This window comes from Antechinus flavipes, chromosome 4 (assembly GCF_016432865.1).
Source record: "Antechinus flavipes isolate AdamAnt ecotype Samford, QLD, Australia chromosome 4, AdamAnt_v2, whole genome shotgun sequence".
Taxonomy (NCBI): Eukaryota; Metazoa; Chordata; class Mammalia; order Dasyuromorphia; family Dasyuridae; genus Antechinus; species Antechinus flavipes.
The window spans coordinates 25,844,185-25,860,831 of record NC_067401.1 but is presented as its reverse complement, the minus strand read 5'-3'; the positions used below and the strand labels follow the sequence as shown (position 1 = coordinate 25,860,831).

The 16,647-nt window shown below is 41.7% G+C and overlaps 2 protein-coding genes across 5 annotated transcripts in view; one reads left to right on the top strand and one right to left on the bottom strand.

Annotated features, from left to right (window-relative positions):
- The window catches only part of PAFAH1B1 (platelet activating factor acetylhydrolase 1b regulatory subunit 1), a 72,900-nt gene extending 60,973 nt beyond the window's left edge, over window positions 1-11,927 (top strand). Inside the window, exons 6-11 of the mRNA XM_051992136.1 lie at window positions 741-909; window positions 2,549-2,651; window positions 3,121-3,349; window positions 5,330-5,431; window positions 6,844-7,000; window positions 7,968-11,927. Of these exons, the coding sequence (XP_051848096.1) occupies window positions 741-909; window positions 2,549-2,651; window positions 3,121-3,349; window positions 5,330-5,431; window positions 6,844-7,000; window positions 7,968-8,041 (834 nt within the window). The 3' untranslated portion in view covers window positions 8,042-11,927. The remainder of the gene's footprint in view (window positions 1-740; window positions 910-2,548; window positions 2,652-3,120; window positions 3,350-5,329; window positions 5,432-6,843; window positions 7,001-7,967) is intronic.
- A 1,882-nt stretch (window positions 11,928-13,809) lies between these two features.
- The window catches only part of CLUH (clustered mitochondria homolog), a 28,012-nt gene continuing 25,174 nt past the window's right edge, over window positions 13,810-16,647 (bottom strand). For all 4 annotated transcript variants that reach the window (XM_051992134.1, XM_051992135.1, XM_051992133.1 and 1 more), the window contains exon 26: window positions 13,810-15,413. In XM_051992134.1, the coding sequence (XP_051848094.1) occupies window positions 15,236-15,413 (178 nt within the window). In that variant the 3' untranslated portion in view covers window positions 13,810-15,235. The remainder of the gene's footprint in view (window positions 15,414-16,647) is intronic.

Sequence of the window (16,647 nt, the reverse complement as noted above, 5' to 3'; positions counted from 1 at the left end):
AAGAGGTGAAAATTGAATAGTTGTTAAATATTAATTGGCATTTAGCAAAGGATGAATTTATTGCACAGAAGTGACTGAGTTTTGTGATTATCAACTGGAGCAATATCTTTACAAGAAGCAATTAGGCAGTTTTGTTAAAGTTACATTTTTTAAAAAGACTTATTTCAGTTCTTCAGTTTTCTAGGACTGGGTTTTTAAACATTAATATGGATGCCTTTGATTATGGGAAGGAATTCTATATAAGAGAATAACAGTGGGCAAAACTTGAAAGTTAAATTTTAATATGGCAATTTATGTAGGACTTTGCCTATCAAAACTCAGTACATTTTTGAGTGCTATGTGGAGTAAGATCTTTGCTATTTGTTTTGTGTTCTTTTGGAGAAATTAATAAATGTGGGAATAGTTTTTTTCGTTTTGATAGTGTGATAGTGTTTGGTTAGATGATTGCTCATGTCTAAAATTGATGCTTTACAAATTTACAAATTACAAAGAGACTATCATTTATAAATAGTTTATACATATTTAATCATTGTAAGGTAAGTAATGAAAGAGCAATTTAGACTTTGTATGCTATAAATTTTTTCTTCTAGCCATATAATTTTCTAGAATAGTCATCCTTTGTTGTTTGTTCAATTAATTATTCAATAAAGTGTCAGACTGTCCTGCTGAGTGTAAATGTAAGACTAGAGAGTATGAGGAATGACAGGCTGATGTTAATCAATTTTCCATTTACTTACCAGGTGTGGGATTATGAAACTGGAGATTTTGAACGAACCCTTAAGGGACATACAGACTCTGTACAAGATATTTCCTTTGACCACAGTGGCAAGCTTTTGGCTTCCTGTTCTGCTGATATGACCATTAAACTATGGGATTTCCAGGGTTTTGAGTGCATCAGAACCATGCATGGTAAGGTATAGAGGAGAAAATTTATCAGTGGCCAGTAAACAGTGGGAGGGAGACATCAAAATTTTGACCCAAAAAGGGAGACCATATAAGAGAAATGCCGAGCACGGTAACAGGCTTTCCTTAAGATTTCCTGTGAGTGTCTATTTTATACTTTGATCATGGTTGAATTATGAATATATCATTATTACATTTACTAAAGCATACTAAAGTTATCTTTTTTCTAATAGCTTTTTATTTTTCCAAATAACATGCAAAGATAGTTTTTCAGCATTCGCTTTTGCAAAACTTTGGGTTTTCTTCCTCCTTTCCTCCCCCCCATAGACGTAAGCAGTCCAATATAAGTTAAACATGTGCAGTTCTTCAAAACATATTTCCATATTTGTCATACTGCACAAGAAAATCAGATCAAAAGGTGAAAGAAAAAAGCAGTGAAAAAACCCAAGCAAACAAACAAACAACAACAAAGTGAAAATACTATGCTTTGATGACCACGTTCAGTCTTTGTAGTCCATCTCTGGATACGGATGACTTTTTATCACAAGTTAAAGTTATCTTTTGATTATCCAGATTGGCCAGGTGAGAGTGACTATAATAACAGGTAATCTAAGTGATAAACTAATGATAACTTAAGAGATGCTTGCAACTGGAATTTTATAGCACTAGCCTTTCCATTAGAGAAAAAAAAATATTTTTTGACTTAAAACATTCTTGGGACACCTACTTGTCTTTATGATGATATGGTGGTGGTAAAGTGTCTTTTTTTAAAAAACCAATAACAAACTGAAGAACAAAATTAGTAAGCATAGAATTGAAGCTGAAAACTGGATTTTATGCCTCTGCCCCATCCATAAATTTACTCTGGGATTTGACTAGAATTTCTTCAGTTAATGCCATCAAATTTTGTACAAAGTACTTACAATTCTGTGGAGAAGTTTCCTATTTAAGGTAATTTGTAGTAAATCTTTTTGGTGGTGGAGTATGACAAATTGGAATTTTCTTATTAGATTTGGTTAGAATATGGAGTATTGTGAAAAGTTGACTATTTTACCTGCTAGTTTGCAGGAAAAAGGCTTTTCTTCATCTATTTGACTGTTCCTTGAAAGAAATGAAAATTTGTTTCTTCTGAAGGATAGCTGGAGCTTGTCCCACAATTAGAAATAGAATTCACCATTGTGGCTTAATTGAAAGCTATATAGAGATGAATCCAATTTTTTATCACTATTAAACTAAAATACATCAAGTTCTTTCTTTATATATGACAAATTTTGGCAGAGCTACACACAAAATAACCACCACTTTCCCTACCCTTTTGGGTAGTTTTAAATCTTAAAAATAATTGGTTTCCTTGTTTTTAATGTTTACTTGTGACCATTCAAACAGTAGAAATACATAAAGATACTTGATAAATGTTTCTTGATGATAAAACATGTTCCATTTTAAATGTGTCAGGAAAACTTGCTATTTATTTAGAGGCATGTTTATTTCTTTTGTGTGAATAGATTTGTCTTTTCAGGCTTGTTTACTTTTATTGAATTATATTATTTGAATTCTCTGGAATTCATGTCCTAATGGAGTAATATGGACTTTGATGTACCACTGGTGGAACATTTATTTGAAATTTTCCATTTGTGTGTTTCAGGACATGATCACAATGTCTCTTCAGTAGCCATCATGCCGAATGGAGATCATATAGTATCTGCCTCCAGGGACAAAACTATAAAAATGTGGGAAGTGCAAACTGGGTGAGTGAATCTATTTGGGAGAAAGGAAAAAAAAAAAAGGCAATGATACAGAACAGTCCACTTAATGTGTGGCAGCAATGTTACCTAGTTCATAGTAATTATTTAATAAAAGTTTGTTGACTTAAAGAAATTTTAGCCTTAACCCAATGTAGTTATCCTGCCTGAGAAGTCTGTTCTTTTAGTAAGAGTTATTAATCTTATTAGTTATTAACTTGGGTATTTCATTATTGGATATTATTTATTAATATTTAAGAGTCTTGAGCCTTAAAAAAGTTTCAAATTGGGGGGAGGGAGCCAGAAATTGAGGGTGATCTTATTCCAACCTTTTCCTCTTCCCCAAAAGAGGATCTCCCTGACTTGGAGTTCTGCCATAAGCAATAGTCTCAGTGACTGTATCATTTAAAATTGTGCTGTGTTCATTACAATATGACATAGTGGTTTTTTGTTTTTGTTTTTTTGTTTTGGGTAGCTACTGTGTGAAGACTTTCACAGGACACAGAGAATGGGTGCGCATGGTGCGGCCAAATCAGGATGGCACCTTAATTGCCAGCTGTTCTAATGACCAGACAGTGCGTGTATGGGTAGTAGCCACAAAGGAATGCAAAGCTGAGCTCCGAGAACATGAGCATGTGGTTGAGTGCATTTCCTGGGCCCCAGAAAGCTCTTATTCCTCTATCTCTGAAGCTACAGGATCTGAGGTACCATGTTGTTTGTTACCCTATGTTTGGGCTTCCAATTTTTCCCAACCTGTTCTAGGACAGTTGTCTGTTAAAAAGTAGCAGCCCAAGTCTTAAGTATGTATTACTGTAAATCAATGAAGATCCATGCTTTTGGGATGTCCCTGACTTCATATAACTCTGTTGTGACATGGAGCTTAAGAATAAAAACTGAATCCCTGAATGTTGGAGTCAACATTATCTGCACCCTACAGAGCCTGCATATTAAAGGTGGCTGTTTAAAAAACAAACTTGTTAAAATTGAAAACATTTTTATTTGTAAATTTTGGAACTATTACCTTTCAGAGGTAAGTTCAGGGAAGACATTTTTGTCCCCAAATATTCCTTTTACTATTGCATTAATTAGAAAATCAAGAGGGCAGCATTGTGAAGAGCCTAGAGAAGTGGTCTCAGATTCAAGAAGACTTAAGTTCAGGTCCTGCCTCATTTGAAGTTGGCTGGCTGTGTGACCCTGGCAAGTCACATCACTTTCAGTGATAGGACATGCAGATAAAAATGCCATCCTACCTTGGTGGCAAGGAGTTTGTTCACCTGAGAGTTCCTTAAACCACTGAAATTATAGTCCTTAATATCCATGATGGGATTTCTATAATAAATGAGACATCATTTCAGTAAGCACTTTAAAAGCCATTGCTTTTTAAATTAAAATTCCTCACCAAATCTTGACTATTAATTGGAAACAGATTCAGTTATAAATTTACCCTTAATGTGTTCCAGCAAAGAAAAACTAACTTGTTTTGGTGAAAATCAAAATGTTAAATAATTTTTATTGGCCAGCTAATTTCACAGGGAAATTTTATTTGCTGCTTTCTTGAGATAGCCTAATTAGTAGATAGTAAAGGTAAACAAGGGAAATAATGGTCTCACTGAAGTGTCTGTTTCACTGGATTTTTGATCATTTTAAGAAAATTGACAAATCAAGGTAGAAGAATGGATAGAAGTGACAGGAAAGTAGATTTTGGGAAAACTCACTACAGGAACTTTCTAACATGTAGAACAGCAAAGAATTACTGCCTACTGCAGTCATTAATACTCTCCCAATACACGGTATCCATTTGATGGAGTTATGATGAATGACCCTTAAGGTCACTTTCAATTATAAAATTGTTAACTATTTGAAAACTGAAGCATTATATAAATGACAAGGCCGAGTCCTAATCCTCTAGTATAGTAGTAGGGGGGAGGGCACTGGACTTGAAGTTATCTGGGTTTGAGTCCTGCTTTTAAGACATTTATTAGTGGGGCAACTAGGTGGCGCAGTGGACCAGAGCACCAGCCCTGAAGTCAGGAGGACCTGAGTTCAAATATGGTCTTAGACACTTAATGCTTCCTAGCAGTGTGACCCTCGGCAAGTCACTTAACCCCAATTGCCTCAGCAAAAAATAGAGAGACAGATATATTAGCCATGTGTCCCACTAGGACAAGTGCCTGAATCTGTTGGGCCTCTGTATCCTTAGCTGCAAAGGACCTCCAAGACGCTTTTCCTCTCTAAATTAGATGATTTTATAATCTTAATTATTAAGACAACTGAATCTTAACCAATTGTGCGTGGTTTTCACTTACCTGAAAGTAGTAAGGTGATAAGCCAAACCTTGTGGGATGCTGACCAAGCCATTTAACTTCTTTGTCTCCTTTCTTCATCTGTAAAAAAGAGCTCCCACCTCCCAGGATTTTTGTGAGGGTCAAATAAGATAATATTTGTAAAGCATTTAGCACTGTACCTGGCACATAGAAAATTCTAGCTTTTCTAATGACGATGATGATGATTCTTCAAGAAGACCTTGGTCTGATGTAAGATCTCTGCATTATATCCAGTTAATTTCTGCTTCACTGGATTAGAAATATAGGTCATTGCTAAATAGAAACAGTTTCAAGAGTCTTCATATGATTTTATTTTTTTCCTTACATGGGAAATCTGATTTTGAAATGTTGTCTCTGTAGACTAAAAAAAGTAGCAAACCTGGGCCTATCTTGCTATCTGGATCCAGAGACAAGACCATTAAGATGTGGGACGTTATCACTGGCATGTGCCTTATGACCCTTGTAAGTACTTTTGTTTTTGTTCATTTCCTTAACCTTTGACCTTTAATGACTTTGGGGCTTGAGCTGCTTGTTATGCATTCAGTCTGAGGCAGCTCTCTCTTGGCCTCTTCCTTTTCCCCTACCTCCCAAGCAGTTGACTAATAAAGTGTCATCTTTTTCCTTCACATTTGACTGTCACTCTGGTAGGAATCATATCTGTACCACTGGCTATGCTATGTAAAGAGAATCTGCAAAATGATCTCATCTGAAGGGAAACAAGAATAATTGTTCTGAGATTTTGTAACACAGTGATGCCTGTGTTGCTAGTTTAGGAATTCTGGGTCACTAGATCACTATTTGTATAACTCTCCTCATGGAGGAGAAAAAGACTTAGAAACTTATTGAAACTGAGTTTGCCATTGTTATTTTTAGTCTGTAGGACTACTGGTTTTTCTGTTTTTATAGAAAGTTCTTTTCTGGTTTTTGTTTTAAAACCTTTACTTTGTCACATTCATTTATTCTTTTTATATCAATCACTTAAGATTTATTCCAGCATCCCAAGGCTGATAATGCCATTTGGATGTCCTGGTATTTTCATTTTAATTCAGAAATGTTTTTATATTTAATTATGAAAAGGAGTTGTGGACAGCCCTTTTTACTATCTCTCTCTGGCTATGAGAATAAACACTATGAAATTTGAACAAATTAATCCAAAACACTAATAATCATTTCTGTCACTTGGGCACGTGTGAGAACAGGGCAGTCATTCTCATGTCACATCTTAGCATGACTTCTAAATATTCACGTGAAAGTGTTGTGGGATAATCATGTCCCTTGAGCCCATCACTACTTCACTGGTGCTGGAGCAGTTGTATTTGTGTGTTAAGGGGATTTTTCTACTCCGTAGACCAAACAATGGCAGAGCCTGTACATTTCAAAGCAGGGACTGTTACGCTCTCCATCCTTTTGTTGTAGCGCACAAAGCCTCTTCTCTGTCAGTGACATGCGGGAGAGGATTCCTGTTCCATGTTCATGTAGGCGTTGGATTAGATGACCTGAGGCCGGAATGTCTGCTTGACTCTGTGCGCCTGAGAGAAAAGGAATGGGCTTACTCTGATGTGATTTCCTTCCTTCCTTTGGTAGACAGGAAATAGGTCACACAATGCTCAGGCAGGTACTTTGAGAGACAATAGCCATGGAGGCTATAGGCACAATAGGAAGACTTTCTTGCTTTTTAGCCTCAGGAGATCCAGGATCCAAACTGAATCTCACCATCCTTGTGACCTTGAGCAGCTCCTTGTCTGTCTAGGGCTTCTGTTAGGTTGGACAGGTCCTCTCCGGGTCTGGAATCCTATTGGCCTGTGATCTATTTAAGTTGCTATTCCTTTTGTCACAGACATTCTCAAACTTGGACTGCTTTTCTGTTTTTTAAGGTGGGCCATGATAATTGGGTACGTGGAGTTCTCTTCCATTCTGGAGGAAAATTTATTTTGAGTTGTGCTGATGACAAGACCCTACGTGTGTGGGACTATAAGAACAAACGATGCATGAAGACCCTCAACGCGCATGAACACTTTGTTACCTCCTTGGGTATGTACTAGGACAGCTTGACTGAGTTTCAGTTTGAGGTGTGCCTTGTAGAGCTGAAGTTACACAAGTAAGCAAGCACCTGGATCTTTCCCCTGAGGTGCTTCAGGAGGGTTGAAGAAAAAAAAGCCAGCAGACTGAATTTTTTTTTTTTTTTTTTTTTTTGGTTTTTTGTTTTCTTTGACTGCTGTTTCTCCTTAGCTTAGCATAATCTCACTAATGTAATGACCACTTAGTCTCATAACTTTATAGCTAAAAAGTTAATGTCCAAGTTCCAGAGTTGATCAATTAATTGGCATAGGATTTAATTCACGGCTGATTAGTTTGTTATTATTAGTTGAAGATTTAAGTTTGAGCTCTTATTTTGCACTCTTGTTTTCCTGTTTTGGATAGTTGACAAGATTCTCTAGTTATCTTTAACTCTCATTTGGAGAACAAGAAAGGGTTTTTCTTTGAATTGTACATTTGTGTATTGGCTGGGGGAGGGGGATGATAAGGTGGACTAAGAAAAATATTTCAGAAGTCTCTTCGTCCCTTCCTCCCTTAGAATTCCAGGAGGAAATTCCAACTGCTACATTTGCTTTATAGTTTATAATGGGAATATACTCTGGAGAGAAAATTTAGATCATTTTTTAAAATAGCTGCTGCCTTTTTTTTTTTTTTATTAAGGTATGGATTGGATGAGATAATTGATTCCCAGAGCAAGATGAACTAGCATGTCTGACACCATTTTCTAAGAAAGAGTGGTTGTTCTTGAGCTGCTGTTATGTCTCCTTTTGTTTATTTCCTATGAGATTTTGGGTACTCCTCTTGGTAATTGATGTGTCTATTTTGCTCAGTGGAATTGTATTGAACTCCAATTGAGTTTCGAATGAGCCTCTTTCTTTTCTCTCTCTCTCTCTCTCTCTTTTTTTTTTTTTTTTTTTTTTTTTTTTTTTTTTTTTTGCCTGTTTTTGTTTGTTTTTTGCAGATTTCCACAAGACGGCACCATACGTGGTTACTGGAAGCGTAGATCAAACAGTAAAAGTATGGGAGTGCCGTTGATTGATTCACATTTGATGACTTCCCCTCCCTTTCCTGGATGCACTCAGATACCATGGTTACCCCCATTGAGCTCTGTTTAAATAAATATTGTCCTTTCATGTAAATTATTCTGGATGTAGATTGAGCTTATTAAATGTTACACACAAAGTATTCATGCATGGTGAATCCAAATTGTATACTGTAAATTTACATACGTTGTCTAGAAGTACCATAGGGTTAAAAACCTGGGCTGGCATTGGTCACACCAGGCCTGAGAAGGCAGAAGTTGGATAAATTGAATTAGGGCACTAAACTGAAAAGTTGATGGTGTCATTCTATGTCGGGTTATTAATTCCTGTTTTTCTTTCTGCTGTCTGTTGGTGCCTGGGTTGGTGACCTCATTTGGGGAAACAAAATGGTTGTTGTTAGGGCTCTTTCAGAAATGTGTATCTATGTAACATCACTTAAGTGTGCTTAAATAAATCTTCTCTAAGGATGCTAGATAATAAGGCTGCAACTCAAAATCTTCTGAACCTTCTATGTAATTAATGGGAATGAAACCTTAGAATTTTTGTCATGACACTTTTGCCAAAACAATAGGATACATTTGTTTTGGTAGCCGATCAAGCAAAGGCTAGTGGTATATTTGTATATGAAAATGACTGTAAACCTCAAATAAGAAGAAAAATCTCAGCAGCTAATATGATCAACCATTTTATTTTATTTGGTTTTTGAATTTTTGTAAACAGGTTTTAAAAACAACACTGTAACACTTTAAGCTTCTCTTTTCCACACTAGACATCTTTCCAGTTGTCCCCTATGTCCTGTTAGAGTACATTAGTGATGTGATTTTTCCAAGTAGAATTTAATCTTCCCATTGAGAATATGTCATGGTACAGTTCACTTTGATGTTTTCTTAGGGATGTGCAGTGCACACTACATAAGGACAGAGAGCTATTGGAAAGATTGTTTTTCCCATTCTGTAGGAAGTGGGAAGAATATTGGGGATCATCTCTGTTACCTTACCATCTACTTGACACTTTTTCATTTAGGGTCTTAAAAACAAAACAGGGTTTAACAGAGCTTGCATTCAAACACTGTCTTGTCCTCTGGCAGAGATGTATCTATATCTAGAGCATGTAGACATGATTGTCTACACATGTTAATCTATCACTCTACATAAATGTGCCCTCCATGTATTGCATCTTGGTTCTTGGAAAACTAAAGCACATAGATAGAATATGCTTTGTCCTGGAGTGCTGTACTCTGGAAGAAACAGTTTTGAAGCTTCTTCAGTAGACTCTGGCTGTAGAAAATCTGTTTTTCCAGCAAAAGAAAAATTCCATCCAGCCGGATAAAGAAGTTGATTATTCCTTATGTGGCCATCTCAGTATAGAAAATGTTTTAATTGTATATCCTGGAAAGATTACCCCTTTTGACCGATATATTTAAAGAATTTTAATCTGTTTTTGTTTACAAATTCTGTTGTAGGTAGTAATCCCTTGGCTTAGCCTAACTAATGAGGTCTCTTAGCAGTCCACTTGAAAACTTAACAGTATAATGAACTAACAGTTTGACATTTTAAGAGATAAATTTATTCCCTCTGCATTTCATTCATTTGTATAATGTGTAGCTTTTAAGACTGCCCCCATAGAAAATATTTAATGGAAAACATTGGGCTGCAGGTTACTGAAAATGATAAAGGATGAGTTAATTTCCAGTAGTCACAGAGAGTGGTCCATATGTTGACTAGAAGCAGATTTGAGTCCGGCTTTTTTTTTTTCTTCCCTCTCCCCTCCCCCCCCCTTTTTTTCCTCTGAGAGAAGTCTCTGGGAGGGAAGTTGTTGAAAACTAATGTATGTTTTCAGGAAAACAAAAATGAAAACTCAAGCTTATCCCTTAAATATAATAGAAAATGACTTTCAGAACAACATTGATTCTCATACCATTCCTGCTGAAATGCAGGGGTTCCCCCCCCCAATTGTTCTGACTGGAATTTTCTACAAAAGTTTTGGGAAAAGATACTTGTTTTGATTTGCTGCTATTTTTCTCTCCTATTTTGAGAATGAGAAGTAACACAGAAATGCATCTTGACCTCTGTCTTGTACATCTTCAAATGTAAACAAACGTAGTTCTGTATTTTAATTTGTCTGTAGAATGTAGAGATGGGAATTACTTAAGGGTAAGCCGCAAATATGCATGCCGTTCACAAATTTGAATGGTAGCAAAAGGTACCAATTTCTGAGGAAATTAATAAGCTATGTCCAGTGGGTTTCTCTCCCTATAATAGCATAACGTGACTTTCATGGACAAAGGAAGAAGCAGCAAATTGTATACTTGGGAATGTGTAACACTCTTGCTATTTAAGTAATTCGTGACTGTGTCCTTCCCAACTTCTTCCAATTTGAAAGCAGCGAATTATTGAATCTCAGGGATGGTCCCAAACTGGATCCAAATGTCATAAGCCCTGTTTAAATAATAACATGGGGGGAAAAGGGGAAGCAAAGGTCCCATCCGCAATCCCAGAGTCAGATGTACAAAGGTTTCCTGTCATGTTCCTTCATATAGGCTGTGTGTTGATTCACTTTCTCACTGTGTTTCCTATGTTTTCTCTGTTAGCTGTCTAATCCTGTGCCTTGCCTGTGATAAGTACAATGATGAGGTTACTGGTTTGGATTGTAAGTAGAGGAATATCCTGAAGGTTTAGAGGTTCATTGCTGCTTTGTCAATTTTCTTACTCAGATTGGCTGTTAATGTAAGAAATTTAAAAAACAAAACAAAACCCACTAGTTACGTTCTCAGATAGTTTCTTTCTCCTTGTTAAGAGAACAGACATTCCTGTGCCACATTGATGTGAAGTGCTGGAGAAGTCTCACAGGCACTCTCTTAAGAGAGTGTGAAAGAGAAAGAGAGCGCGCGTGCTTTAGACACAGTCTGGAAAATGACGGCTTTTTTTTTTAGCATCTTGCACTTTAGGAGACAAAAGACCGTCCTGCTGTTGTGTATGTGTGTGGTGTGACCAATGGTGTGCCCAGGGCACTCATCTAAAAATAACTAGTCGCTAGTGAGTTGTGCCGGGCTGTGGAGCACGCTAGTGTTTTTGAGAGCTTTGGCTATAGATGCACCAAGCCCCATCTCCTTTATTGTCAGTACCCTGCTTCTCCTGTCTGCCTCTTTCTGATTTTATGTGAACTGCCTGGTAAATATCACTCTTTAAATAGTTTTTTTAAAACTATTTAAAAAAAATAAAGGATATTTTGTTCTGTTGACAGTGGTGGCTTGATAATCCTTAAGTTAAAAAAAAATTTAATTGCTGAATTGAATGAAGGAAAAAGGCACTTAAAATGGCTACATATTTTCTGTCCAGCTGTATATAAGTCCAATGTGTGAGTTAAAATAACTGACACAAAGAAGAATCGCCTGGTAGAGAAGCCAATGTGTACAAAATTGTTGGGGAGAAAACCTTTTTGTGGGGGGGTGGAAGGGGAGGGTAAATGGATTTACAAGTCACGACTGGATTGAACTGGCCTTTTTATCTTTCCACTGTATCATGTAAGTAGCTGCTTTCTTGTCCTGCCTATCCTTCAGACACCCAAGCGCATTCTGAAGATAAGTTAGAAAAAAAAAATCTTCAAGCTAATAGAAGTTGATCCTGACACTGACATGAAGGCAAGCATTGATTTCATAAGAACGATGGCGAGGTTTTAATTGGAGAAAACAGTTCCCCAGACTGAAGATATTGACACCATTTTTAAAAAATCAGTAAAGGAATGTATATAATATTGCTCTGTGTTTTACAGTAAGATTTGTTGCGCTCAGACTGTGTAAAACAAAATTTATTCATGTTTTCTGCATATTAAAAATCTTATTGTACCAATTGGTAAACTATTAAATGCATATAAAACTAGGTGTGGTTTTTTTTGTCTCCTTATACATAAAAAAGATCTCTTTCTTGGAATTCCCCATAGCAGTCCGGCAAACTGATCCTTAATCAAGACACCGTAGGAAGTGTCAGATGTGCCAGGCGCACTCAGTACTGTTCTTAATGTAAATGTAAGCAGAACTTTAGGACTTGGTAGAAATTGATCTTGGGCTCCAGGTATTCTGAGGTCATTGGGGTGAACCCTCTGTTGTCTTATGGTTCTTGGTAGTAGTAGTTCCTCTCATTCATAAGCATCCCCGGAGAAAGGAACAAAGCCAGGTGGGATTGCAGGCCGATGGCGTTTATGTATGATCTCAAGCTCCGCTGAACTGGTTTTTCTCTTGTGTTTAACCAGGTTAAAAAGGCACAAAAGCTTCCTTTTCACTTTTCGTTATAAAGTAAGAATACCAAACCAAGGACCAGCAGAAGGTAGAAAGACGGAGAGTTAGGGCTTTAAAAAGTTGTGCAGAATGTTGGGATATCGTTTTAAGGTCCTGCTCCATCTTGATTGAATTACACTAAAGAGACAATGCAGTCATTAGAATGCCCAGTGTCTGAAGGCATGGGGAGGGGAAGGGGGCAGATATTTTGGTGGATTTTGATAGGTCTTAGTTCTGAAAAGGATTGAAAGTCTCAGCCAGGGGCACCCCCATCTTATTGAATACTTTTTACTTCCTCATTCTTGTGTCCCCAGATAAAAAGCAGGGTTTCTAATCCAGAAATCAAGACTCCTGGTAGTTTTAGCGAGCCTTGCCAACACTTTTACTCTCCCCATTTGCTGGAAATGCTTCTTAAGGGTTGGATGATGTTCCTGCCTCTCACCAGAGATCCTTAAAAAAAATCAACAGATCTGAGGAAACCACTAGATTGCGTCACCTCCATTGGAATCGCTGCCCTGCCTGCCTCTTTGCTGCCATCCTCCGGCTGGAACGCGTTATCGTTCTATCCCCAGACTTTAAAGATTACCTGGGGGGGGAGGAGGGGCGAATTTAGGAAGGACAAAGTGAGCGCAGAAATGGTGCTAACCTAACCATTAAAACCTTGGAAGGCAAGGCCTAGATTCCTAATCTAATCCATCCCCTGGCTGGGTCAAAGAGGGATTATTGGGGAGTTGTGGGGACTGGAAGGCTTAATTCAAACTTACTGGACCAAGCTCAGAATTAAGACTGATTTTTTTTAGTGCATGGTGCATCCCACCTAAGAAACTATAGGACTTTAGACCAGAACATACGCCCCAAAGCATGGTGGAAGTTCTCGTCATGCTTGAAACTGGGTTAGGAAAATAATGAGTCAAGCAAATGAATGGAGCAGATGGCCATTCAGAAAAACCAAAGGGGTTCTGGGTAAAATTCACCCAAACTTAGAAGCACTGAACAAGATCACCAGGATATCGTTGAACCAGGGTGGGGGGCTGGGGAAAACTTTGGGATGGAAGACAGGGAGGATGAAGGGGGCACAAAAGGCCATGAGTGCCCAGTCAGGCTTAACAGGCCAGTGGGCAGTGAAAACAGCCAGCCCCGGTGTCTTGTTAATCCTCTTCACCCCTTCCCTGTGGAACCTGCCCCGACTCCTGTTCAGAAGCTTCTGGGGGACCGTCTTGAAGACAAGACCATGCCAGTCACTCGTGGGCATAGGGGCCAGCTTCCTGATGCCCTATTACATAATCCTACAGCAGATCCCCCGGTTTTGAGGGGGGAGGACAGTGTCCCCCTACTCATTCTAGGTCCAGCCATGTGGGCTCAGGCTGCTGTGACAGGGCATCTGATGTCAAGTGCACCCTGAGGTAGGCCTCCTGACTCCCCTCCCCTCCCCCAGCTGTTGCCCGGGTCCTTCCCATAATTCAAAAAGCACAGCGCCGAGACGGGCAGCAGGTTTCAAAAATTCATTTTATTCCAATGTGAAACGAAGATGTGATGGTTTAAAAACAAGAAACCCAAGTTCTTGATCAGCTTGTGGGGACACGCTCACACTCACTTTCTCGCTCACACTCGCGCTCTCGACACTTTGATTTTTGAAACAAGGCGGTTGGATGGACTGGACCTCTAGGGCTCAAGTGAGGGGAGAAGGCGGCATTTCCCACGACAAGTCACCCTCCTCACACACACCTGGTGTGCGGCAGTCCCTTCCCCTGCCCCTGACGCCCCCAAGTGCCGCTGTCCCCGCAAACATCCTCAGTAGTGACCATGATCAATTAGCAAGAGACAGAAAGGACCCCGACTTGAGCCACGTCACACAATTGTTAAAAACGTCCCTTTACGGGGGAGAGGGAGTGATCTGTCCACACTCATGATTTCGTGCTGCTCCCCTCCTGGGGCTCCCCTCACTCGGTAAATCCCACCTTCCTCCTACCATTCAAACAGCTTTAAAGGGTGGGGGGAGGAGAAAAAAATACATTCACGTTGAAAGCCCCCCTCCCCTGGGGTTCGCCCACTCCTGGTCCCAGTCGAGGACCCGGAGTTGGAGAAGGGGGAGGTGCTCAGCTCAAGCTCTGGAGGGGTCGGGCAGGAATGGGACTGTGCGTATTTGAGCTGGGGCGCAGAGACACAGTCCGGCACCTCGCCAGGCACTGTGGACAGATGGACGGGCGGCGGTGGGCGAAGGGACTCGGCGTGGAGACGGCACCGAGGCAGCTCCCCTCCCCCAGGCCCGGCCACCCTGTGGCAACGGTCACGGCGACACAGTGCTGCAGAGGGGGCAATGGCTCTTTCCTAAAGCAGAAAAGCTAACATTAGCGACCAAAGGTGCCACGGAGGGGGTTGGGGGCCCAGGCCAGGACATCCCCTCTGCGGAGAAGGGGGGCCCCCGCAGTTTGGCTTGGAGCCTGGGCGCCCGGACCGAGGGCGGGCAGACCCTCAGGAGGAGGCGGCGGCGGCGGTGGCGGCGGCAACACGGGTAGCAGCAGCGTCCTTACGTCAAGCATACGAATGACCTGAGAAAGAATCTCATCTCCACAGAGTCCATTTGGGGAAATAAGCTGGGGCTATGTACACATGAGAAATGGACTGATCAATAATACGTGGGGAGAAGGGGGGGAACAGAGGCTGCCCCTGGCACCCACTGTCCCTGGCCAGCGGCTACATGCTCACACGCTCCATCCAATTATAGGGCTCCAAGAAGGACTTTGCATCGTGTATTAATTATACCAGTGCAAGAACATTTTGGTTGGGGGCCAAGGTGCTCGGGAGGAAGGGGACGTGACCCCTTCCCCGGCCAGCAGGACATGGCGTCTACCTGCCCTCTGCCAATCACTGGGGGGGCGAGTGTCCAGTTTCTCCCTCTCTGCCCCAGAAACATCATACTGAGCTCAAGGTGGGGGGGTCGTCCCCTGGCAAGAGGCTGGACGCTGCCTCCTCTCGAGAGCCGGCGGCGGCGGCGACAGTGGCGGCGGCATCCCGCGTGGCGGCCTTGCTGGTTTCTTGAAGTTGGTGCCGCCTCACCACCTCGGCCTTGAGGTTTTCCAGATCTTTTTGGCTGAGGAGGAAGGTTGGCAAGAGGTTCACGCTCGGTCAGAGGGCCAGGGACCTGGTGCCCACGCCCAGACCCGACACCCCCCACCCGGACAACTCGAGGCCCGGGAGACAGGGGGGTGGACAACTTGGCGGCCCGGGGCCTCCTGGAAACGTGGGGTCTTTCCATCTCTTTACACTCTTGGGAGAGTCCAAGAGCTCGAGGGAGACTTCCAGGGACGCTCCCTTCACTTAGCCAGAGCCCCTCCTTTGGCGATTTCCCCTATGCACAACACAGCTGGGAAGCCAGAAGACTTCAAAAAGGCAAAATGGCTTCCCTGGAAACTTGGACATCCAATCCCATCCCGCCTTAGAATTAAACCAACCTCGGCCAACAAAGGGGCCGGAACTTGCCAGCTAAGTGAAGGAAGGGAAAAGGAGGCAAAGATGGGCCAAGGAAGCGAGACCCAGCGCCCCCAAGGCCCTCGTTGCGGCCCCGCCAGCAGCAGAACTTGAGGGGAGAAGTTGAGGCTTAAAGATGTTCTGGGGGGGGGGGGGGGGGGGAAGAGGAGTAGAAGATGGTGCTGGTTCCAGCTACTGAGACCACTAGGGGGCGCAGCTGATAGAGCATCAGCCCCCGAGTCAGGAGGACCCGAGTTCAAACCCGGCCTCAGACACTAAACCCATCCTAGCGAGTGACCCTTGCTTAATGCCAGTAAGTTCTCAACAAAAGGGAACAGAGACAGAAGGAGAGAGACCCGCAGAGAAGGAAGCAAGTGCTGGGGGCCGGGAGGGCGAGTGGAAGGCTCAGTGGTCTCCCTGCCCCTGCCTCGAGGGCCCGCTGAGCTGAGAGAAGGGAAGGATCAAGGCAAGTGTCGGGGTCTGGGAAAGGGGGATGGGCATCAGCCCAGAGGGCTCCCCAGGGGGCCGGAGGCTTTCTGTGGGGACCACGTGAAAGAAGCTGGCGCTCCAAGAAGCCCAATGACATTTCCAGGGGCCCAAAGTGCGGCCCCCGCCCTGCAGAGGCTGCAGAGGCCGTTTCTAGCCAAGGTCTGCCTGCGGGCGCTTGTGCGGCGACTCTGTCAGGCTTTTAAGTGAAAGGGGAGACTGAAAGCGGGGGACAACGCCGGTGGCCTAAACAATACGTGGAGATGGGCCTAGCAGCAATAGGGGAAGGAGCAAAGGCTGCTGGGAGGGGCCTGGGGGGCCGCTGTGGACGTTGGCCAGGAGAGGCCAAAAGCCAGCCTGCCCCCGGGCCT